The following is a 24,870-nucleotide window of genomic DNA, read 5'->3' as shown; positions in this document are numbered from 1 at the left end:
CAGTTTGAGATAATGTGTTTCACTGCTGTGTGTATGAGAGGGAGTGAGAGGGTGTGTGTGTGTGTGTGTGTGTGTGTGTGTGTGTGTGTGTGTCGGGAGGAGGGGCATTTTCATAACAGGAATCTCCAGAAATAGCTCATCCCCAGTCCTGGGGATCAGCCCAATAAGACATTGGCTATAGAGAAAGAAAGAAAAAAAAAGAAAGAACACACACAATGGTGAAGAGGAAGTATAGGGAGACAGAGCCTTGGACCAGCATACACACAAACACACACACAAACAAAGGAAGTGTGAAGCAGACAGCGGACCAAATGCTTCGCCGACACCCTCTCCGGGCTTTGATGGACTGACCACGATCACAATAGAGGCAGGAGGCTGACACACACACTTAAGACAAACAATGGATTGGTGTTGTACTACCATGTATTTTTCATCATTCTGTGGTTCCTTCTGTTGGATCATCCATGGATCACTGAAGTTTTACTTCAAAACAAAGTAAAGCAGGAGAAATACACTACTGAAGGAAGGCTGCAATTGGTAGCCATAGTTTTAGGCCTGTTTACAAAAATATGGAAAAGAAAAATAACTGAAATGTGTTTCCCGGATGGGCCAGCTCCAAATTATATCCAGTCTAGGGTGACAGGTTGTATTATAATAGGTGTCAAATCAGCATATTTTACCCTACTTGGCTCTATCATATCTAAAAGCTCTAATACAAAATCAATGAAAGACTGAAGGACAACACTACATGAAACATTGTTTTGAATCTTTTAGAAATGTAAACCAATGCAAACTACAGTATATTATCCTTTTTCATAATATGCAGTTACATCCAGTTAATCTCAGACCAGAACTGTCGGGCCATGATTAATAACACATTACACACTGTACCAACACAGCAATGTCATATTCATTTTGCAGATTCTAACAACAGACGGACCTAGACCTAATCATTAGCCCCACTCAGTTGACTGTAAATCTTGCACTTTGAGCACCACTGACATCTTAAATGAGGTAAATCACAGTTTCCCCGTAAAGTACTATCATATGCGGCTTCTGCTCTGCTATGGCTTTCAGACAGCGGCGGAGAGAATTATGGACCAACACTAATGTGTAAATGCCAACGGAGACAGTGTCTAAGTTTACATATACACAAGTGCTGTATATGTGCACTTATACACACAAGTGCAGGCACTTTTTACTCGTTGGTCAAAGTCAGTGGAGTATGTTCTTTCTTCAGATATTATTTGCTGCATCAACGCAGGCAGGCTTTATCACAAACCTAATCTAACAATGTGTGATTTTAAAGGCAGTTGTCAAATGCAACCTACAATAAAAGCTCTTTATTCCAAAGATTACACAGAGTGCAGGGTTCGTGTTTTTTTCTGTTTCAAAATTGAGAATAACTACATGGGGACAGTGAAGACATTGTCTGATTGTCATTCCCCCCTGTAAATTGAATTAACAGTTTTTATTATGAGAAGTTGATCCAGTTCTTGCTATATCTCCACTGCTGTAACTATATTTTAGCTTATGGTGAGTAGCCTGTTAATGCTCTTGTACACTCTTCCATCCTTATGTATTTCATTTTGCTGTATGCTGTATATAACTTATCACATTCATTTTAATCTATTCTCTTACAAATACTTAAATAGCTCTAGCATTTTATTATATGTTCTTCACAAAGGAAGATGTAGATATTTAGGAAATCCATTCATTTCATCAGCCCTCTCTAATGCTGATCAAGGTAGAGAAGTGTTGATGTGTCAAATAAGCGGAAAGCTCAACTTACACATGTAAAAAAATGCTGTTTTTTCTGTGAAGGCTGGTTGATTATTGACGCTAATCTCACCGCTAAGACTGAAAAATGTTTTATGGTGAAATGTGGTCGTTATGAATGAATAAAGCTGGTCCTGATTTATTTCTACAGGGAGAAATAACATTTCAACACATAAAGAGTCACTGTGCACGGCCACATTTTCTGAGAATTACAAGAGGTCTGCTTGGGAAAGGCAACAAGAATACTTACGGAGTGGTTAATGATGCCAACCATATGGCTGTGAAATGTGCACATGGCAGCATTTTGAGGTGTGCTGTAATGCCTGGAAATTTCCAGAATTCTTTGTCCAAACAAAGGTATACTATTTTTTCTAATAATGTGTCCTGTACAAATTAGTTCATCAACTACTTAAATACAGTTAAATAAAAAAGGATTAACCTATTGATCCTTCTAAAATATGGCTGTAATTGTTCTGCCCTTTACCACAAAACATTTGCTTTCCAAATTAGTGCTTCCTCTCTTGCCTCGTAGATTCAAATTGAAGCTATTTGCAGTGACTCAAATACAAATCTTTCCCATTACAGAGGGAAGGTTCAGATTTCTTGTACTTTGTCATGTGTTATATCTAAAAATGCTATCTGAAGGCCATTTCCTCTTTTTTTGTAAACAACATCTTTCCTGCTTTGATGACTACCATGTGTGTGTACCATCAGTTCTTGAGTTGAGTGGAGTTTGCCTGATTTAACCGGTGACAAAAAAATGCCCAAAGGATCTGTAAGAATGTAAAGTCTGAACTGTCCTGCATGAGAGAAGAGTTGACATGAACGTTGAATGTATGTTGGCCAACTAACTTTCAGCAGCAGTAATTCATATGGATTTGGTTGCAATGAGATCACGTGCCCTGTGCTGTATTCACGGATGAAGAATAAGGTAGGAATTGATGGACGTTCAGTGTGTCAGGGAGACATGATAGATGATGGAAAATAGATAAATTGATGCATGTCTGTGCACAAGAAAGTGCACAATCCTCCTCCCTTTTCTATTTTCTTTCCTGTTTTTGACTTTTTTTGTCATGGACACGTGGAGCAAAGACCAAATTCCAAAGTACCATATGTCCATTCCTGCTTTCTGTGCAGAATCATCCAATGAGTAACTCAGGAAGTTCATGCTTTAGTCTTCAATGCCCTGACCCATGACCTCCTTTGAACCCTGACCTCATGCAAACCACGTGACAATCCATGCAGACATCTAGGCTGTCGTGAAAAACACAAACCAGGTTTAGCAGAGAGATTATCACTGATCCAGAGGCTCCTTCCCAAATTTGCATTCAGCAGGTTTGAATTTCTAGGTGATTTCTATCAGCTCCCAACTTCTTGCAGCTCTTGAGATTTGTGCCATTTTTAAGAAGATAAGATGAAAGAGAGTCTACTGCAGATCAAAAGGAGCTGGACTAAAGGCCAGACACACCATGACAAATCCTATACCAGAACTCAAATATGACTAGAGCCTGAAATCAATCATCTCTTCTTGACTGAAACAAATGTTTTGATACTAAGCTAAATAAAAAATCATGTATTATTTAGTTATGTGATTGTTTAGTCACTTGAAATATGTGTGTATGTGATTTAAATAAAAAATGTAACACCTATATGTGATACACTGAAACAGCTGATATACCAGTGTGAATGTGTTAATGCTATATACAATTATTAATTTATGAATAACAGTATGGTGTTGAACAAAGATACTGTTGTGTCTATCATAGCATAGAGAGACACGAGACGATTGCTGATCTTCTTCTCCTCCGGGTGAAGCACTTCTGTGCTTTTTCATTTTGCTTTGTGTGCAAGTAATTTTCAGCCCTTCAGCTCTAGCCAGACAAATCACAGCGGGAAGGAGGCTGTCAGACAGTAGATATTAACTCATTAGTCATGTGACGACCTTGACCTACTAAACTATAGATGGACATGAGACTCAAGATAAATGTCTCACACATGCAGGTATTAAGGAGACTCGGGCAGAAATATTTTCTTATTTGTGCCTGTGTATGTGCACAAGTGTATCTGCATGCTTGACATATTTTTAAAGTAGTCTTCTGTAAACACTGACCAACAAAGAAGGTTTCTGATATGACTGTGAGGGACCTTAGTTCAGTTACAAAATCTAAATGTTTGTCTTTATGCATAGCTGTCCCAGGTCCAGTGCGCAGGAATCTAAGGCATCTGGTGCACTGAGCTAAACACAAATAAACAGAAGGAAGTTAGTGTATGTGTTTAGCTGTGTATTGAAAAGGCCATATTCACTATATGTGCATGTAGGTGGATATATAGACTAACAGACTGGTTTTCTTCTAAAGGTGTGCAAAGTATGATGCAAGGAAACTGGAAAATAAGTGTCTAGTTTTGGCGCAATGTCTTCAGTTTTCTATTCTTTTTTTAATTTCCTATAAAGCTAATAATGATAACACTTATCCCTACATGCCGGGTGCCCCGACACATTTACATGAACACATATGCTACACTTAAATAGATCTCAAAGTGAGTTTATTTACTTTAAGAGCTAATGGAGAGTATTGATTTGTTTAAGGGCACAAACTTGGGTAATGAACACAAACCGCAGGCAGAGCTGTGACTCCCCGCCTCATACCCGTGCTCCTCATCGTTCCCCAGGGGATGATAGCTCAACAGCTCAGTATGGAGGGGGACTAATACCATCCAGCTGGAGCTTGGCAGCAGGGATATAACCTCCATATGCCCAACAGATTGAGCTTTGGCTCTTACTGCCATCTCTATTTACATGTTCCCCTCATCCTGAATGAATCAAGGAATGCACAGGCCACTTAGAACAGGGAGAAAGGAGCAGAAGTGCAGGGATATTGGCGTGATAATGGGTGACGTTGTCCTCAAAGATTTGATAGTCAAAGTCAACATGGCATGTGAATAAAATATTATGTTTGCAGTAGGTGTAGGTGCTAATATTATGCTCACAGAAATAATGTCATGTTGGTATTATGTCTCTCATATTTATGTGAGAGACTTTGTGAATGCGATTCATCAGCTTTGATTGTCTTGGTCAATTTTTGTATCAATCCAATAAGTGGACAGGATAAGTTACTATGTTGACCTGCTAGTGACATTAGATGGGGCCCAAATGATTCACCCTTGGGCCCCATGAACATCTGTGCTGAATGTCATAGCAAAAGTGTAAACATCAGTGAATCATTACAAAGCATTTCTGCACAAACCTCCATCACAATCAATCCAGTGGTTGTTAGCACGTCTGAAAATGAGTTTATTTTTAAAATGAAACCAGCAACTAGGAGTTTTCTTTCTCTTTCTGGTAAGTAGAGTTGGACGAACAGTATTTCATTCAAAGGAAAATCACATGATGCTAGTGTGAGACACAAACAACTGTTGTTTTCCCAAACAAATGACTCCTGTTTTCTCAGTAGACAACACAGTCCTTGTGATACTCGTGTTGAGACAGTAGCTACGGGCACGGAGAGATCAAACCCCTTTATTATCTGGAGAAAAAATGTTTTAGGCCTTAAGAACCATGGAAGACAAAACCCCATTTTGCTTCCCCCCTTTTCAGTGCAACTGGCTTTAAGGCGGTCAGTGATGGAAAGCACGAGCAAATGAAGAAAACAAGCTGCTGGATTCCTGTGTTCTTGCTTTTATGCACCAGAAGGTTTTTTTAAACTTGATCCTCCAAACTGTCACGCTCATGAGGCTTTTGACAGACAGGTTTTTCTAGCTCACATTTCAGTGGATGCGTATAGATGAGAGCCGTTCAAGTGGTTCATATGACAGTTTTTACAGACCCTGCAGAAGGACGGGCAAGGGGAATAAAAGACCTGACATGCTCAACTTAAATTATGTTTTGAAAGAAGTAGGTAAGGGACAGATACAGGAATCTAGAGGTCCAACATCACCTTAAGGAAAATTACACTAACCATTATTTTCATACCATTCCCAGAAAGCTTTGCTCAAGTGTGACATCTCAGAGCATTTAGGCCAAGAAATGCTGGACACACATTGTGTTCACTGACCCTGACCTCAACCACACACACACAAAAAAAGACATTAAGTTGTCAAAGTGTCACTTAGACAACAAGCTAATGCTAAGCGCTCCAGTGCTTGTATTATTACCAGCTGTAAGGATTTAAAGTGGAGCTTGGCCTGGACACAGAGGGTGACAACACTCAGCCAGTGGCCTTGTGTTCACCCATTTAGGCTGGCAAAAGGGGTTATGATCCCTGAGGCTGCAAGGTGAAAGGTCACCGGCAACACCTCTTGATCAGAAGGAGAAGGGGACATTAAGTGGTCGGCCAGTCTGAAGAGAGATCATGTCAAAAACATTCTGGAGGTTGGTGGGATGAGCAAAAAACAGGACACAAAGAAAAGTTTGGTCATGTCAGCACTGGATAAATCAATTATCTCAGGACTCTTAAAATATGAAATAAAAACCTCAGTGGTCTCAGAGTTACAGAAACAGATGAACTTGATGTCAATTGGTGATAGTCACAATGTTGCCTTTATACAAACCACTGTTTTGAGTTTCCTAGAAAAGTAATGCTATGAGCCAAAAGGCATCTGTCATTTCTTTCTCAGAAGCTCAGTCGAGACATTTTTCTCGGCGCGGTTCGGTGCCAGATTTCTAACCAAATTCCAGTTCAGAAGGAAACGACAAATTCTCACAATTAGGCAACTATCTTGTCTAACTGCCAGTGATGGCTTTGTCATGTTGAAGTCAGACATTTTACAACATCCTCTATCAGATCTAACAAACTGCCTGGGGGACAGTGTAAGTTAAGGCGTTCACTTTGAAAATGGTCCTAGCCGTGTGTGTGATATAGTCTCAACTGTGGGGGATAATCAAGTCTTCCCTAATCACAAATTTACAATGAAAATTACGAGCGGGAAAAGGGGAATGTCTCAGCAAGACCTCACAGTGATTGTCAACGTCCTCATAAATAAACATAATAGTTACTGGCTTGGAAAAGACAAGTAGTCAAGAACCAGGTCACACACGAGACGCTCATGGTATGTCAATCAATCAGTAAATCCATCTTCAATTCCCTTCCCAATATCTATGGTACATCCACTCTCTCTTCACATCTCAATGACCCTCAGCCTAATTTTCATTTGCATACAGTCAGTGATTGGGATCATATTTGCTTTATTATTGGCCCCACAGAAATTCACACCAACACAATGCTGGGGACAATGTGTAAGGACAGGTCAAGGTATGCAACTAAATCCTGGAGACTGCTGCTTTGATACTGCTAAATATTAAATTGTTTAAGGTTTGTGACATTGAGTGGTTAAAGACATAATACTGGTAGCATGCATTGTTCTGTGAAAGTACAGTGGCTTCAGGCTACATGTTTTTTTAAACACTTTATTTTTCCTGGTATTCTCATATTTTGACAGTTGAGCTTATTGTTCTCTCGCCAGTAGGCAAACCCACACAGAGGGACACCTGTCTGTGTTTACGAAATCACATGGCACTATCTAAAATTGATAGGTATCCAGGGTATTTGTGTTTTACTTGCTGTTATTATGGGATCTGTGTTGAGACTTATCCTCACAACAGAAACATGTATTAAAACCTCTTTGTCTATTCTCTTATTGGGGAAAACTTAAATTCCACTTTAGGATTGGCTATTTCCAATTAACTCTCTGGGTCTTTAGAATAACAGTCCAATCATTGGTATTTGAAAGGTCAAAATTACCTGCAGGACTAAACGTATTAACTCCAAATCTCCTGTGGACTGAGTGAGCAAATTAAAGATGGCTAACCCACTGAGACCCGCTAGAAACACAAAAAACAGCAGAGACACAGGAAATGAAGGCCCACAGGAGAGTAAACAAACAACATACCACAAGATCAGGCACCCTGAGAGGCAGTTAAGTCACCAGAGATGAGACAATTTTAATGTGGCACTAAAACTTGTTCTAAGTACCCATCTGGAGTAGATTTGTCCGGAATGTGGCTGTTTTACATCAAATGACCAGTGACGAACCCTCACGCCATCATCTTCCTCTCGTTTCACGTCACTCGTCAGACACAGCATCACTAATATGGACAAGCAATTAATCTAAAAAAAGACATCCTGTTGGATTTGACCGTGCTAGATACTGTTTATATAACCATCCATCTAGTACAATTATTATGCAATCCATAGGTACCTTTAAGTCACTACTCATAGTTCATGTTCTGTGTCTGCTTTTTTCTTCATACCTCACAGGTGAAGATGGATAGTTCTGCATGAAGGTGCCCTCCTTCACACACATAATCTCTGGCTTTTAGCTTTCAGCAAATACATCATAGTCAGTTATTCTCAACACTTCCACTTAAGAATAGACATGATTGTATAGATATTAGCTGCACAAATCATTTTATCACTACCCACAGTATTAATTAAAAGTCCTTAACTGCCTTATGCAACCCCCAGTGTGATTTTTTTCCTGACTTCTTGAGTTACTATAATTAATTCAGTCTCAAGCAATCAACAAACCACAGTCACATGCCAAACCATAATTTGTATACACGGCAACCTCAGACAATGTCTTCATAATGAAATTCCTGTCTATAATAGACTCTACACAATCATGTTTATAGATTTTCTTTTTAGGTGAAAGCCCTCATTGTTTTTTAGACATATAATACCAGCATGTTTCATCTAATTGAACCTCTTGACACATTTTCTCTCACTCCACTCTGTCATCTGCCTTCTCACTCCCCAGCTCTCTTATTGACAGTACATGACCACCTAACCCAGCACTGCCTCACACAGTGACTCAAGCTAATAAAAAGAGCTCTGTCTCTGCCAAAAAAGCAGCACTGCTCGCAGCATTTACAGTATTTCTGCTGACGAGAGGAAGAAAGGTGTAGGAATGAACTGACCTGAGACTCTGCAGTGTGAAATCAGACATTCTCGGGTGCAGAGGAAGTAGAAAATTCTACAGTGTATGCAAATATTTGTGCACACATTTTGGGAATCCAAAGCTTTGCCAAATCAGAGATTTCTGTGACTGCTGGCTCTACAACCGTCTGCTCCCTATTGCCACACAATGTCAATGGGCCCTTGCATTAGCAAGCTCATTGTTCCAGCTTACTTTGATGAGTGTTGACCCAAGTTTTGTGCTGAACAATCACATCACCTTCCAGCTGCAGAAGTAAAGCAAGGGCACAAAACGGGACAATGAGAAGTCAAGAGTATGCATCAAGTGGGCTACTTTCAGGTCCTGCAGAAAAGTGCCAGGCATCCCACTTGAGTGATGATTAGGGCGAAGAAAAACAGAAATGGGCTGATTAGGACTCTTCTCAAATCAGCAGTTTGAAGCTGGAGCAACATGCTCAGATCACTGGTCTTACCAGCTGCAGCAAAACACTAAGAAGAATTTTTAATCTAAAAGGTAGTCAACCTGGCATTAATAGTGCAAGCTCCAGATCTGTGCTCAATATCCAACATCTCTTCAGGATTTAGACTTCTACTGAAGACAGAACACATCAGAGATTGTTGCATCAATAAAACAGAGAGGGGTCTTTTAATGAGGGAATAAAAAGATGCATTGAGTTAGCTCATGTGTTAAAAAGAGGAAGTGAAAAAAGTCTGAAGGAGAAAATAAACAAGTTTGGCGTGAGCTTGCTGGAGTCACTGGGTTTAGCAAAACATTCCAGAGTCTTCGAAACAAGCGGCCTTGTGAGTGCACAAGGGCAGAAACAAGGGGGGCTTTTAAATTACTGAACAGGAACAGCGCTGAAGGACTCAAATCCAGTCATAAATATCTCAAGAGTGTTTACTGTCACAATCCATGTCAAGTTAAGTGACTACCAGTTACATATATAACAGCAGGATAATCAGCCAGATCTACCAGGACAAACCTAAAACAGTGAGAGAGGTTCACTGACACCTCTGAAATCAAGTCTAAAGCCTCATTTGGGTTTTTATATTAAAATTATACAAACACACACAATCGTACTGAAGAAATACAAAGACAAAGAAAATCAGTGAAATGTAGTCCTAGTAGTCATATATCATTCTTTATTGTTTTGCTATAGGCTGTGGTTCACTGCATTTTAGTGACGATAAAACAGCCATTAAAGCAATTAATACATTATAACTCACATAAATCATACAGTGACTGAGCCAAACAGAGGTCTCAGAAACTGTGAAATAATAGCTGTTTGCTTTTACATGCTCAAAAATGAAACTGAATATAGTGTGGAAATCAGAGGAACAGTTTGCTAATGTTTTAAGATTTCACCAGGATGTATCAGAAAGGTACGATCAAACAAAAGAACCTCATCAAAACTGTGGTTAGTGCTTACAGCTCACATCAGTGTCCTGTTTTGTTTGCCAGTCAATTGCTATGCACACTAAAGAACTTACATATGCAGAGTCAGTGAAGCGTTTTCCATAATTACAGCACTTAAATGAATGTTAAGATAAAGATCAGCACTACACACATCAAAAGACTGAGAAAAACTGAAACTGAGAAATTTATATAGGATAAAGGGCCTAGAACATTCTCATCACACAACTCTCATTGGAAATAGAAAAAGCTAGTAAGTGGACAGTGTCCATCAAGACTGACATAATTTTAGTCTCTCTCTTGCTTCAAACAGAGAAACATACAGATAGGAAACTACAGACAATGAGGAAGCCAGAGAAAATACAGTATTTCCCTGGCACATGTCCCACAGTCATGTCTTGACTGTAATGTTATAGTGCACTAGTATACATGCTAACACAAGAGTCTGTGCATGCTTTTAGGTATGCCCTGAATTACTCACACACTAACACACCCACACACACACACACACACACACACACTGTGTTTTTATAACTCTTTCAGCATTCGAGTGCAGCACGCTCCTCTCAGGAGACACACAACTTCTAACAGGCACACACAGAGATGACAGGAAACACTGTTCTTGGCCTACTTTTCTCATATCCTCCTCACCAGGAGGGAATGCAGGCATAAAAGCAGAAAAGACAGTGGAGCAGTTCATCTGCCTTGATAAATAATTAAGATGTACTATTTATAGATACACCAATTGAATAGTTTGACCTACATATGAAAGCGAACTGAAATGGGATGTGCTAATCGTGAATTAGTGCCTAGAAGGAACATTACAAGCTGCTTTACAGAATGATTGACATAAGGAGCTTATACTAAACTACCAGAATGACCATGAGATAAAAGCATCACGAGCATATCTCTTGTGGGAAATGAAAGATACCAAGAAAAGATTCAAGTTGGGTGTTGTTGTCTCAAGCGATTTTAACATCAAGACAGAGTTGGAAAAAATCTGTTTTTAACAGATAAATGCTGTGAGAACTCAGACGATCTAACCAGGCTTGAAACACATGGTTACGGAAAAACCACAAACACTTTAATTGTTGCTAAGACCATAAATGTATGAGCCGCAACCCAACAAATAGTTAGAAATAATGGGTCAACAGCAAAGCAGCCATGGGTGTTAAATGTTGAGTGACACAAAATAAGTGCTGTTTTACTGTATGTATTATTATTACTGCAGCTGAAATTGTCTTTGTCTTGAAAAACATGCACATATTTCATGTTGTGTTATTTGTTATTTGTTTTAAAGCTTAATCACTGATTACATTTTAAAAGGGTCTGTCCACTGGGGTGAAAGTATCTTGTTGAAGCTAATTTGTTACATGGCAGCCCGCTGCGTTTTCATTGAAAGAAATCTCTGCTGATGTCACACTGGTGTGTCCCTTCTGACTTCCTCTTTGGGCGTCCATGAGGCATGAAATGGCCCTGCTGGGTTCCTGTAGAGTCTTGCAGGAATACAATAGGCCCAGGACATCTATGTGGTTTAACAGTGGGCAAGGCCTGAGTACACCGGAACATGTCTATGGACCTCCCACTGGCCCACCCTTCAGTCTGAAACAAAAGCCCGGCTGCTACTTAAATAACAAATTCATTCAAAAATAGCAGCACAAATAAAAGCTCACACTGGCACCAAGGTATTACAAGTATAGTTTTGCAAATCCACACGTTGTACTGTACTCATTTGTGTTCAGGTAAAAGGACATTTTATGACCTTCATATCTCTCCCAGCTGCAGTACAGTGCTGATAATAATGTCTTCAGTATTTGTTGAAAAACCTTGACCAAACCAGTCTATGAACTTAAACACCTTACTGGCAGTACACAAGGCTGCATAGATGGGGGTCATTTGCTCCAAATCACTTAGGTCTAGTAGGGCACACACTGACATGCTGCCAGTTTTATCTGGTACAAGGCAGGTTGTTGTTTGCCTTTGCTTGTGCAGTCATAATGTCTTTTTAAAAGGACCCACCTATGCCAGTCAAGATTGATGCAGTGGCGCAGCTGAGGGTGCGGTATTGCAGATTTGGTAGTGCAGAGCAATTCTGGTTTTCACTTTGGCATTAAATTGTAGCTCCACCAAGACACAAAACAGGTACTCTGTTCTCTTTTTTGGATTTATTTGGTAAAGGTACACTGAAACCTCTATAAAGTCAAACAAACCTCTTTTATAAAAGTTGACTTCTGACAAATGAGTTCAACTACACATTAAAATATATTTTTGTTATGGAATAAATACCTGACTACATTTGAACTGGGGACGCTGTAGTAGTCATGCAGTCACTTGGTAATGCTTGACTGGGATGCACGTAAAACATCTGTTAAAATTCACTACATGTCCATGCTCAGCAAACAACAACTAGGACTTATAGTATGCCAGATATATTTTGAGAGAAAAGGAAAAGCAAATTTAACCAACAAGGCTGTCTGCAAACAAAAAGGCAAACTTTAAAGCAATGAAACTTCACTTTCCACACGTCAGTTCATCTTAAAAGAAGCAAACTTAATTTACACTTCACTACAGAAGTGTTAGGGAGTCATAACAGGAACAGAAAACTCTGTTTAAAAGGTGTGAAAAGAGCTGCTATATTTGTGTGCTTGAGCACAGGTTCACAATAATACAGCCAGGACTCCTGTTTTAGCTTAAGAACAAAACTCATAATATCAATAAATGCAAATATTAGTGCAGTGTTTTATAAATGCAGTAGCTGTGTACATGTTTACACTCATTTGACCCTCCTTACACTTGAACCATGAAATGTTAACCACATATTATGCAATATGTATTTGCTGAAATGTTCTAAGCCAAGGTGGACTAATCCAAATAGTCCTATTACCTCCTTTCACATGACTTTGGCAAACGGCTTGATTGACAAAGCTCTGGTGATTGTGGAATAGTATTATGGTGGCAGCTGGTAGCAATATGAAGCCAAAAGTGTTTGGTCCAAAAGTACAGCAGAAATAACCTTCACCTTCACAACACTAAACATTTAACTAACAATCAAAATAACTCGTACACAACACTCGCATTACATAAAAAGTGCAAGCAAGGACGGTAGGTGTCCACAGAGACTACAGGCAATTACCTGAAGGGTTGAGTGATGTGAAACATATGTGATACACTGACCAAAAGAAAAGCGTACGATTGAATCCAAGTTACGTAATAGCCATAACTTACTTTATGCAAAAGAAACACTGCTTTCAAATGTGTATCACAGTAAACTTTACGACTTGATTTAAATCCTTAAGGGACTCAAGGAACCATTTGACCAGATTCTGTCATCACTGTGTTTCTCTTAAACTATCTGCCCTGATTCCAGATGCCCCTTGACCCCTTTAAAGCTTATCAAAACCATTTAAAACAAAGCAGAAGGAATGCCACTCATTCTGGGCTCTGTTCTTTTATTTAGTGTCGTCTCTAGGTCACAATATTTTCTTATACAAACATGTGCAGATCAAAAAGTCATAATATTAATCATTTTTTTAGAAGAAGGCCGGGAAGCATTAATAGTGAGCACAAAGACTCACTAAGACTGGAGTAACAGCTGTTTTTTGTCGATTAATCCAGTGTTTTCTGCCACAGGTTTTGTCCTTAAGATGTAAACATGCTTAAATATGTGACATGACTGCATATTCCCTCAAGGGAGGGAAATGTCAACAAGGCCATAAAGTTTCAGGATGTGTGATGCTGCACAGAACCGACAAGCAAATCCTTGAGAGCATCCCGCAAGTGTTATTATTTAATGTACGGGCTTCATGGAGGATCAAATGCCCAGATCATGTCTTCACATTGTAGTAAATGTTTACATTTTTAAAACCTTTTGCCATTAAATAGTTTGAGGTGTTTCTTTCACTATAATGTGTCATATTTAATTTGCAGAGCATTGCATGGCATGTAATACATGAGATATAAATCATATATAAAGTACAGAGAATTTAAATAAAGCTATTTATATGCTGCAAGTTAGTACTCGATGGCCAGGAAACACAGGCATATTTTCACATGCAGTTCCTGGTAAAAAGCCTCTGCTTTCTGCTTACTTCTTGAAGCAACTGAGAAAGTGGCAAAACGTGGCATATTAGGAGAGCTGTAAATAGATCCTGTCATAATTCTTTGACCCACTTTCCACTCTTCCCTCTTTCACTGTGGGACAGTGAGGTATGTGGCAACAGCCTGCAACATCTTGGACAGTGTTTGTCGGTGGATATTTATCACCTGGTGCTTTCTACTTCAATAGAGAGGTTAGGCCACAGGTCACTGACCTTTGGATTCAGTGGGACAATTTCAAACACAATGCAGCCAAACTCATGTCAATCGTAACCCCTGAGGATCATCGCACCTCTTTTGAGGTGGATGAACCTCAAACCTCAAACCTTTAGATGATATCAGACAGCTACGGCCACAATTCCTCAAGAGCAGCTCTGATACATTTTTTTGCTGCTGATACCAGCACGTAGAGGAGTATCTGTATTATTTAGAGAAAAGCTGCTCGAGAAGCTCATTGATTATACATGGGTCAAACCAGCACTGTATTAACAGTGCCATCACTGCTATCTTCCACAGAAGAACACACATGAATCCAATGATGTTCACCTCCATCAACAGAAATAGACCTGCTGTCACATAAAGCTCAAGAAAAATTAGAAAAAGATAAATCCAACCAGACAATGAGCAGCTTAAAAAAAAGACAGCTATGCTATTCAAGCCCTGTTTTACTGAGCTACAGTATTCCCACACATCCATTAAATGTTCTCTATTGATCTGTCAGTCAGAAATACTGTTCACTTTGCAGAAGCCTGGCAGCGTATCCTGTCTCTAAGACAATGACAATGCAGTTTTCCCATCCTACTGTGCATCTTGAATCTGAAACCTGACATGCTTAGAGTAAATTACAGCTGTATGTTCTGAAGCAAAAACAGTAAACTTTGTATACTGCTATGTCAGTATACAAAGTCACATACAAAACACAGGCAAACAAAACTTACAGGGACCTACACATGTACAGCTGCTGTGTCAGTCACTGCCTTCAACACTCACCTGCCAGTCGACTCTCTCGAGCAGTCTTGCTGATCAAATCTATGGCTTTGGATGTAGAGGACCTGATGTGGTCACTGAAGGACCGCTGCAGTAGCAGTAGCCTCATGGAGCGAGACATCCCAATTAGCATCCACCAAAACGTAGCTACGTCAAACTTCTACCTTGTCCCCTCACCTGTTCCTGTTCTTGCTCAGATTTATTATTGTACTCTTGTCTCTTGCCAATCCTGCACCTTTCCACTGCTCCTTTTGTTTTTACCTTGAATGATAGGTATGTTCAAGGATTTCATCTTTATCTGACCAGTTTCTGCATCTATCTGGCTCTGTTATATCCTCTGTACTGGTCTGGTTCCTGCCTCTCTCTCTTTCTCACTCTGTTCAGCTCCCGTTTGGGCAGTACACTCCCATCTGCTGCAGCAAGCATCAGTGCGGTAACTGCTGGGACACATCCAGCCAGTGCTGCACTGCTCATATTATATTCTGCTAGTGTGTGTATATATATATATATATATATATGTGTGTGGAAGTGTGAGTAAGTGCTTTCTGACACACGCTCTCTGTGAATTTGTGAGTGGTTCAGAGTCACGACTTGCATCTCTCCCTCCCTAAGTTTTTTTTATTTTTTTATCTCACATCGTTCTTTTTTTTTCTGCATCTCCTCTCTGTCACCTTCCTCCTCTCACCCACTCTGTTTACACCAGCCTTACCTTTGTCTAGACAAAGACAGCATCAATGCCAGTTACATAACCCTATGACCAGGCAGCCTGCTTGTTATGAAGTTCCACCTGTCCTTGTTCACTAGTAGCTAAAGACATGGCAGAGGCAAAACAAAAAGACAGGAAGTGAGATCATCCAAAATTCAGATAAAGCTGCAGGAAAACGTAGTGGTTCTTATAAATGGTTTAATGAGGGGAATTTCCTGAAAGTACAGCAATATGTCAAAAGATGTATGATTTATAACTGTCCTCTCACTCGTCATGTACCACAGAAACCTCTGTTATTCCCCACATCCAATAATCACTTTCAGTGTTATAACTTTACTGGAAATACAGTATATTATGGTAGGAAAAGAACATACAGTGCACACACACACACACACACAAACAAACACTAAAGAAATGACCCAAGAAAATGCCTTTAGTTGGTGAGAAACTTATGTATGGTAATCCTTATGTAACAAAAGTTAAGCTACTGAAAGGGACACAAACAACACAATGGAAACCATTAGGTAGACTGCTGCTGAGTTGATCGGATCATGCAGATTTGGCTTCTATTAAGCAAGAACAAATCTCTGGAAAGAAGCTTAGTCACTGACAGCTTGCTAGGAAATTCACAGTAACTCTACACTAATATTCATAGGTGATCAAATCAACATGTTAAAAAAGATAAATTAATTAAGTATGAACATTTAAAAAGACAAATGCATCCTGCAATGAGGTGTAGGATATTAAATATTATTACATTTTTTTTAATATAAACTTTTGTGAATTTTGCACTAACTTAAAATAATGTCAAAGACATGTCCTGTCATATATTTTCAAGTCTTATATATTGTCAAAGCTCAATAACACAACTCAATATTTTTTTATTAACAATGAAACAACAACAATGAAATAGTAACATAACTAAGATAAACATTTCTGGGTGATCAAAAAGACTGCTCCAAATGACATTGCCCAAAAAGTTAAATTTGTATTCATAGTTAAATGCAAGTTACATGGAGACATTAGGAGCACGTCTTGCTCCTAGCTGACCCTGACTACCTGATTTATATCGTGAACAGTGTAAATGACTAAATGTACTAAATGCCAGATGAGTAAAAAGACCTAATGGTCGGCCAACACACATTTACTTTCTGATGTTAACTTGATCTACAGCATCTACGTAACCCAGACAAAGTCTCATTACCAGAAAATCGGACTGTATTTGACGCTGTCCTCCATCACATTCCACACTAAGCTCACACTTGAGGAAAAACAATCAACTGTGCTGATTACTCCAGCAAGAGAAGGCAACATACCCAACACTGGCTTATTGCTGTCTGCTGATAGCACTGTGCTCATCACAGACAATTGACTTTATGGTGTTGAGAGGTTTGCTGAGACTGATAAGGCTGGATTCGCATGTCTTTGCTTTTTCACGACCTTTTAGTTGGTGCTTCTGCAATTCTGGAACGACCTCTTTAACAACATTGTAAATGAGGATTTGGCTGAGATACTGAAAAACAAACAGCCTATAAAAGTAACACATTTTTTTTTATTCTCCCTCACACACCTATCCAACTCACATGACATCTGAATCAAATTATTGTTTTCATGCATGCATTTGAGAGTGTCTACCATCTGGGTCATTTGTATCACAACAACATATCAGTGTACTTTCCCTCTCTGTGTCTCTGGTATACCTGTGATAAGGGGGCAATACACAGACTGTAACCTGGATATGACGGAAAATGCCCTAAAGGGGGGTAGGAGAGGGGCTGAACAAGCGAAAACAATGGAATCTTCAGAACTCAGGAAGGAAAGTCTTGTAAAATGCCCTCTCCTTCAAACATGAGTGCAGCATGCCAGTAATGTCTACCTACATCTACATCTAAAGAGACAGAACAGAGGGAGAGAGGGATGCCTGCCAACGTTCTAACCCAGAAATTTAGACGTGAAGGTGAAACATTAGGGCCGGCATATTTCTGGAAGGCTTTAAACAGTGTATATAAACATATGTGAGTCTGTCATCAAACGACTGTGAAAAACAATGCACCATACTCTATTCTTTACAGCACGGCCAAAAATGTGTCGGTATGTTGAAGCATGTGTGTGTGTGGGTGTGCCCAATGATGTTTAAATCCCTTTGATGTGACCATTTGCTGAAGTCTTACTCTGCTATCAGACATACACTCTCCCACTCATACTGTGTGCCCCACTTTCATATAACTCCATTCTGATCTATCTGATATGTCACACCAGGTAATCCAAGGGATCAAAAATATGTTTACACTGATATATTAGGTGACCAGATTAAGACCTTAAGATATCAAAACACAATATATTCCATATATAGTATATCCAAACAGTCCATTGCATGCTCTAGACAATCTCTCCCCCAGACATCCAGACGAGGGGAATAAACCAGCCAGGGAGTGACAGAGCCTACTGAGCTAGGACTCATTCATTACCCTGGGGACAGAGTGGGCATCACACACCATCAGCACTGGGAGATTTACAGTCTCCTGGTAATGCAAGGTCAGTCTTGTTGGCTCATTTCACATGAAGCAGAAAGGTTTGGGCTGTTAACTAATAATCACAAGAGCAAGGAAGGGCTTATGGAGGCAAACACTTCTTGTTTACCTAGCTACCTCTTGTAGCGTGTAGCAGGCCTGTAAGCAAAGTTTGCCTTTTTAACCCTAACCACAGCTCAAAGATCTCACCATGATAAAAAGACTTCTATAGATGAGCACCTTGATCTGGATATGTTGCATAAAATAAACACATGAATACATTTCATTGATAATTACTTATATTCTAGTTTCCACACAATCTACATACATATAATTGTCCAACGTATACTGCTGTCATAAAATAACCACAGATACCACCAGTTTCTCAGCATCCACCTATCCATGAAAAATAACACCTCAGATAATGAACACATAAAACACACACAAGTTATACTAAAGAAAAAGAAGGACATAAGCCCTTTTAAGGTTTCTTTAATTTGTATAGAAGAAACACTCGTTGTTTTAGCTCTAGGAGTTCAGCAAGCTGACTTCCTGTTGTAAATTCCCTCTTCATGCAATGGTTTCCTGTTCACAGTCTGTGAACTTCAACACATGAAAATCAGACGTACAAAACAGTTCAGAACGATGTCTTCTTCATCCAAGCCTTCCTGTGAAGGTCATTCATAATAAAGCCTGATTATACCTTAGCCCTTAACCACTAACACAACAAATTCCAAAGTGTCAAATGTTTCCATTACTAAATGTATTCACTCAAGTTGAAGTGTGAGATATATATGGAACCATTTCCAGTACAGTACCAGTCTCCACACAGGAAGACATGGAGAAAGAGTGTGTCAAACGGAAGGAGAGAGGAGGCTAGCGCAGACTGATGGGCAGGCTAGGAATGTGACCTTGCACTAACACAGTGACTCCTGTACTGTGGGTGGAGGCGTGGCAAAAAAAAAAACAGACTGAACAAATCTAATAAATGATACACTTTATCTTTACTAGAAACCTTCAGCTGATGTTGTTAGTCATTATAATCCTTCCCGCAGACCCTGACACATAAGTTCTTGAATGAAGACCAGCAAAGAGTTGGTGCCACTCTGGACACTGTTTTTCTGGATGAGAGTCGGTTATTAAGTTGTTGAAATGTGAAGAAGTGGTTCAAAATTCAGCATCTGCTCCTGTCAGGGTTATCAGTAATGTGTCAATTTAACAGAATAATCACGATATGAACTATCAATTAGTAAAGTTAAGAGGTATTAGAAGGGGATTTTTATTTTTTGAGAAAGAGGGGAGTTTTTAGTTTGTAACAATACGATGATTAATAGTGGGATCTCCAGAGGTCAGCCCTGAAGTCTGAGGAAATTTTGTGAACTAGGATAAAAACAGCTGCATTTTCAATTAGTTTTGAATACCAGTGAGATGAATTTACAATTCTAAAAAGGGAAGAAGCTGACTAGAGCGGAAACAAAGAGCGTGAAACACAAAGAAGAGTCAGACAGACAGGAATGACGAGTCAAGTTATTCACCAGAATTTTCGAGTCCACAATCTTAGAGGTCTTCTCATACAGGGCCCCTCAGAGTGTGCTAAACCACTTCCTCTTTCCTCGGTTTTAATTTCCTCTACCTACAACAGAGGCGAGTGCTACAGAGCTTATAAATCCAAGTAAAAGGTCAGAATTTAACCCTGTTGTTGGTTGGATGCCCGTCATTGTGCTCTGTTTATATTACACTTTTCCCACAAATTTATATTTAGATCAGGAAAGAACAGTGGTGGAAAGTAACAAAGTGTATTTATTTAATTAAAAGTACATTAGAAGTATTTCCATTTCCTGCTGCTTCATACTTCAACATTGCTACAGTTCAGATGTAATCAGCAACTTTGTAGAAAATATTGTTCTTCTGCTCCACTGCATTTATTTTATAACTCAATTTACTAGCTAATTATTGAAATGCCAGAGCTTGCTCAAGGGGAATTAGCAGTTTGCTTTTTCACAGGACAGGACATCACAGGACCCCCATAAAGAACACACCTTAACAACAGGTTGTCCTTTGTAACTCTGCAACATGACACATCCTCTTCATGCACAGGAGAGCTGTGACACTGACCACACGCTAAGGTATATCCAACGCTGTAGGGAGGCCATCAACTGTGCCGTTATAGAACATTGGCCATGTGTTGATCACCAGTGTGCTTCACAGAGAGACTGGAAATTAACCATGAATGAGTTGTCTTCTTTGCAGGATGGCAGGAGCCTTTAGGCTATGGTGTGTGATGTAACGCTGTCACAAATGTGTCATTCCCAGGGGCTTAAATGGTGGAGACACAGAGGGGGCTTTGAAGTGTCACAATGAACACTGGGCTTTGTGCTCCATCAAGTTCCCCAAAAAAGCTCATCATACCCCCACCTCCTCCACAGAGTCCTGGGTTCCATCACACAGACCCAGAGATGTAGGTTACATAACTAGCTTACAGGAAGTCAGATTGATTTAAATGAGGAAAAAAAAAAAGCTTAAGCCAATGTGCATTCTTGCAATAGACTACTTGTGGAAAAAAAAAACATTTGAAAAAAAAAAAAAAGACGGTGCTCACAATCTGTATGATCATACACACACAAGTACAAACGTAGTGACAGCTTCTGTGCATTTTCCATAAAGGGTTTTCAGCAAGTGGCAGTAATTAGAGGGAGAGAGAGACAGCGAGAGTAAATGAGGACTCCCAGCAGGTTTAGAGACAGCAGGGAGCAATATGAAAGCCTCCTCCCCATGTCGAACCACCTCTCTGGTATTGTTTACCAGCGGACTGAGGACACAGGGGGGTGTTTAATGAACACTGCTCCCCTGCTGGCTGTCTGAAAGTAGGTCTGTCCATCCATAGTTTCCTGATGACCCTGTGCATTATGGGCAGACTGCTGACAGAGAGTTTGGAGCCAGAATGGAGGGAGCAGTCACTACGGATTGAGGTTGTTCTCAAGATCGAGTGATAATAAAGTGTGCAAAGAGGATGAGAGAAAGCACTGCCAAGTGATGACATAACATGTCAATACATCGTAGGTGATTCAAATTGATAACTGTGGGCCTATAGCTAAATAAATACTACAGTCAAACAATGTTTGAGTGTTAAGCTGTGTATTTAGACAGAGTTATATATTTCATAGAGAAATTTTAACTAAAAACTAAAATTTTTTTTAGATTGTTGTAAAAAATAATAAAGGCATAAAGAAAGATGAGAGGAAAAGGTAAATAAATACAGGTCAAAAGATTCGATAACAGACAGACTCGACATCCAGTCTGGCTCTTATCTTGGAAAGGCGACAAGCTTGATGGTTTAGTAGATGAGTCCATATCTTATCTAGACTTGCATCCAGAGTCTCAGAAGCAGAGCCTGTCCTCCTCCACTCAACCATCCCCTCCCACCTTCCCGTCTGTTGTGATTGCTAGACAAAACTATAAATCAGAAATTGCACTGTAGAACTGTTTCACATGACACCAGACCACTAGACCCAGTCCAGGTCAACTGCAGTCAAATGCTTTTTCCCAAATCCACAACTGACCAAATATGAAGGGAAACTATCACTTCAAGGGTCAAAATGCTCATCTAACCACTGATAATTTACTGAAAATGAAAATGAAAGAAGAGCATACTCACCGGCTTTTTCTTTCTCTGGAATTGTACAGCTGGTCTGGAAGTGAGAGGAGAAAAAAAAACATTTTGAGTTTTTTCAGTTTGAGATAACTTTATTATGATTCATTATCATGTCATCATATCATCACATAAATGTGATGCCATCAACTATTCAAACTCAAAAAAGCATGTTATATCCTACTCTACTGCACACTAAAAACATTTTTAAATAAACATTTAACAATATTTGCACCATGTAAAACGTTGAATATACTCCCTGTTAGACATCGTCCACTTTAAGATGTTTTTGGCTGCCATCTACAACATTATCAAAATATATTTTTCTTTGCCCTTTTGGTTGTTAAAACCCCATATGCACTGTTTTTCGATGTGCACACAATAGATCATACCATATCATTAAAAATCAATTCAATTCATTCAATGTTGATTCAACCCTCACACAGGCAGCCCGGAGAGATGATGGTGATAAAATCATAGCGGATTCTGCTTATTCTGCACTTTCTGTAATATTTCTTGCTTTGGTTTTGTTTTGGGTTATAAAAATACTACTGCATCAGCACTGAGTTTAGTAAAAATAGAGCAGTCTTGTGTCATTTCAGTGGTAAAATATCTGTGTGTGTGTTTCTGTGTGTGAGGGCAGCAGTCAGCTGGAATGTAGAGGTCTCTCTTGCTTCTGACTTTTGACCTCAGGTTCCTTGGTTGACCTCCACACCCTGACATGCTTTAATCCACACTCCCCTGGAACGCATCAGACAGAGCAAGGAGGACAACATGCATTCTCAAACAATTCATCCTTAGTGACTTCTGTGTGTAGAAAAGAGCAAGTATCAACTTCTTCTTGTATTTCTTTTGAGATAAATGCTCTCCTCCTCCATGTTTATTTTTTCACTTCAGGCCAAATAAACTGGTTTAGCTCAGTGTCCTGCTGTGAATACTTTAAAGCCTGTTTACCCTTTGGCATCTATTTACAAAGCAGATTCAGCACAGACAAAAACACATCAGTATGACATATGGAAAGATACACCACTTCACTTTTATTGTTAAGAGTTAGATGAGAAGATTAACACCACTCTAACGACTCTTAACATGAAGCTACAGTGAGCTTAGCAGACAGACTGGAGCGCTGTCCTTTTCCTCTGTCTACAAGCACCTCTGAATTGCTTTAATTGAAACCACAAGACTCTGGGAAATTGGGCAAAGGACATGTCTAGGCCACAGTGACTTGCATCACCGCAACACATCACTTTTTCCCTTTAACTTCACATGTTGGAATTTATTGATATTACCGCTCTCTTTTCAGTCTTTGTCTGTGACAATACACATTTACACTTTAACTTGAAACATCAGTATTATATTGTTTGCAACATATCCAATTCAATTAACATAAGCATAGTCTAGAATTTAACTGACAGACTAACAATATATTTTTTGTGCAAATAATAAAATAATAAAAGTAAAGTAACAAGTATCTTATTAACAAGACAGTATTGACTATGTAAGGTTGAAATAGCTTATTCCTGTGCCATAGATGAATGCAGCAATATTGCAGCAAGATTATTTTTTCGGCAGTACACCCATACACCATCCTTATGCCATTATTCAATAAATAACTAAATATGAATCAAATGTTACATTTTCCAAAAACTGCAAACATTTGTTTTTGGAAATGACCTCTAAAAAAATAATTAAATACAACTAGATGTATGGGAGACATATATGTCCTTAGCTGAAATGCTTCTTAAAATGTATATCAATGTGAAACAATGGCCGTGTATAATAGAATCAATATGGGAGGTCTCTGTGACTTCTCTGCTTAGCACTAACAAGACACTTGAGTTCACCAGTGTGCGCCCTTCCTATTGTGTAAACACCGCACCACGGGTTCCTGTCAGTGACCCATGAAGTCACTTACACACCATGTAAATCTTCTTTCTCACACAATGCTGTGTTTTCCCTCATAATAGCAATTACAGTAGAATAAATGTAGGTGGGAAAAAAAAGAGCGTAGCAAGAATGTCAATGAGAGGGTAAGGTACCGATGTTTTCATAACACCTCGACAGCATATTTAGTTTCCCCCTTGCATGCCACAGTGCAGGTTATCCCAGTGTGGGGTTGTCCAGACCCTGTCAGGTGTCCACTGGGAGCTGTAGGGTACAGAGCTACAAGCATCAGCTGCCTCATTTACTGCCACTAATTTACTGGAAGTGGGTGTGTGGGACCACATGGGCAATGGTATGTGTTTGCTTTACAGGAGGTGAGTGTGTGTAGTGGTCTACAAGCATGTGTGGCTGCATGATTAACCTCTGTAGGGTCATTACTGTAGTCCCAAGCTGAGTATAGTAGCATTCCCACAAATCATTTCAATTTAAAAGAATTTACAGTTATCAACAGGAAGACGTGTTACTTGTTTTAGAAATCTTAAACATTAATAATACCTCTTTTTGTATGGTATAAATACTATAATTTTACTGTACTACTTATACAATATAGTACCAGTTTTGGAATAAGCATGAAATATATTTGTTTAAGTTAAGAAACAGCAACATGTTTTAAACAAAACCATTTAACTCATTTCCTGCACCTGCAGCTGTCAAATAAAGGCAAGAACGCCAAAACAAGTCTTAATAATAATGTTAAACTAAGCAGCTGTACAGGAAGTATGCTGACAACAATGACAGCAATCCCCTTTTTATTCCCCCTTAAGTACCTATAAAGTTGTAAAAACATTCTTTGTCTGACAATACAGAATAAACAATATTGTGTATCATGATTTTCCAGCATTGAAGCAATATGATAATTAAACTGAGTGAAACAT

At 39.3% G+C, this 24,870-nt stretch overlaps 1 protein-coding gene across 2 annotated transcripts in view; it reads right to left on the bottom strand.

The window, feature by feature from the left end:
- Window positions 1-24,870, bottom strand: part of dlc1 (DLC1 Rho GTPase activating protein) — a 73,717-nt gene that overhangs the window by 24,727 nt on the left and 24,120 nt on the right. For both annotated transcript variants that reach the window (XM_026359525.1, XM_026359524.1), the window contains exon 5: window positions 22,058-22,091. In XM_026359525.1, the coding sequence (XP_026215310.1) occupies window positions 22,058-22,091 (34 nt within the window). The remainder of the gene's footprint in view (window positions 1-22,057; window positions 22,092-24,870) is intronic.

This window comes from Anabas testudineus, chromosome 1 (assembly GCF_900324465.2).
Source record: "Anabas testudineus chromosome 1, fAnaTes1.2, whole genome shotgun sequence".
Lineage (NCBI taxonomy): Eukaryota > Metazoa > Chordata > Actinopteri > Anabantiformes > Anabantidae > Anabas > Anabas testudineus.
The sequence above is the reverse complement of the archived record's forward strand: the minus strand, read 5'-3'. Positions and strand labels throughout refer to the sequence as shown.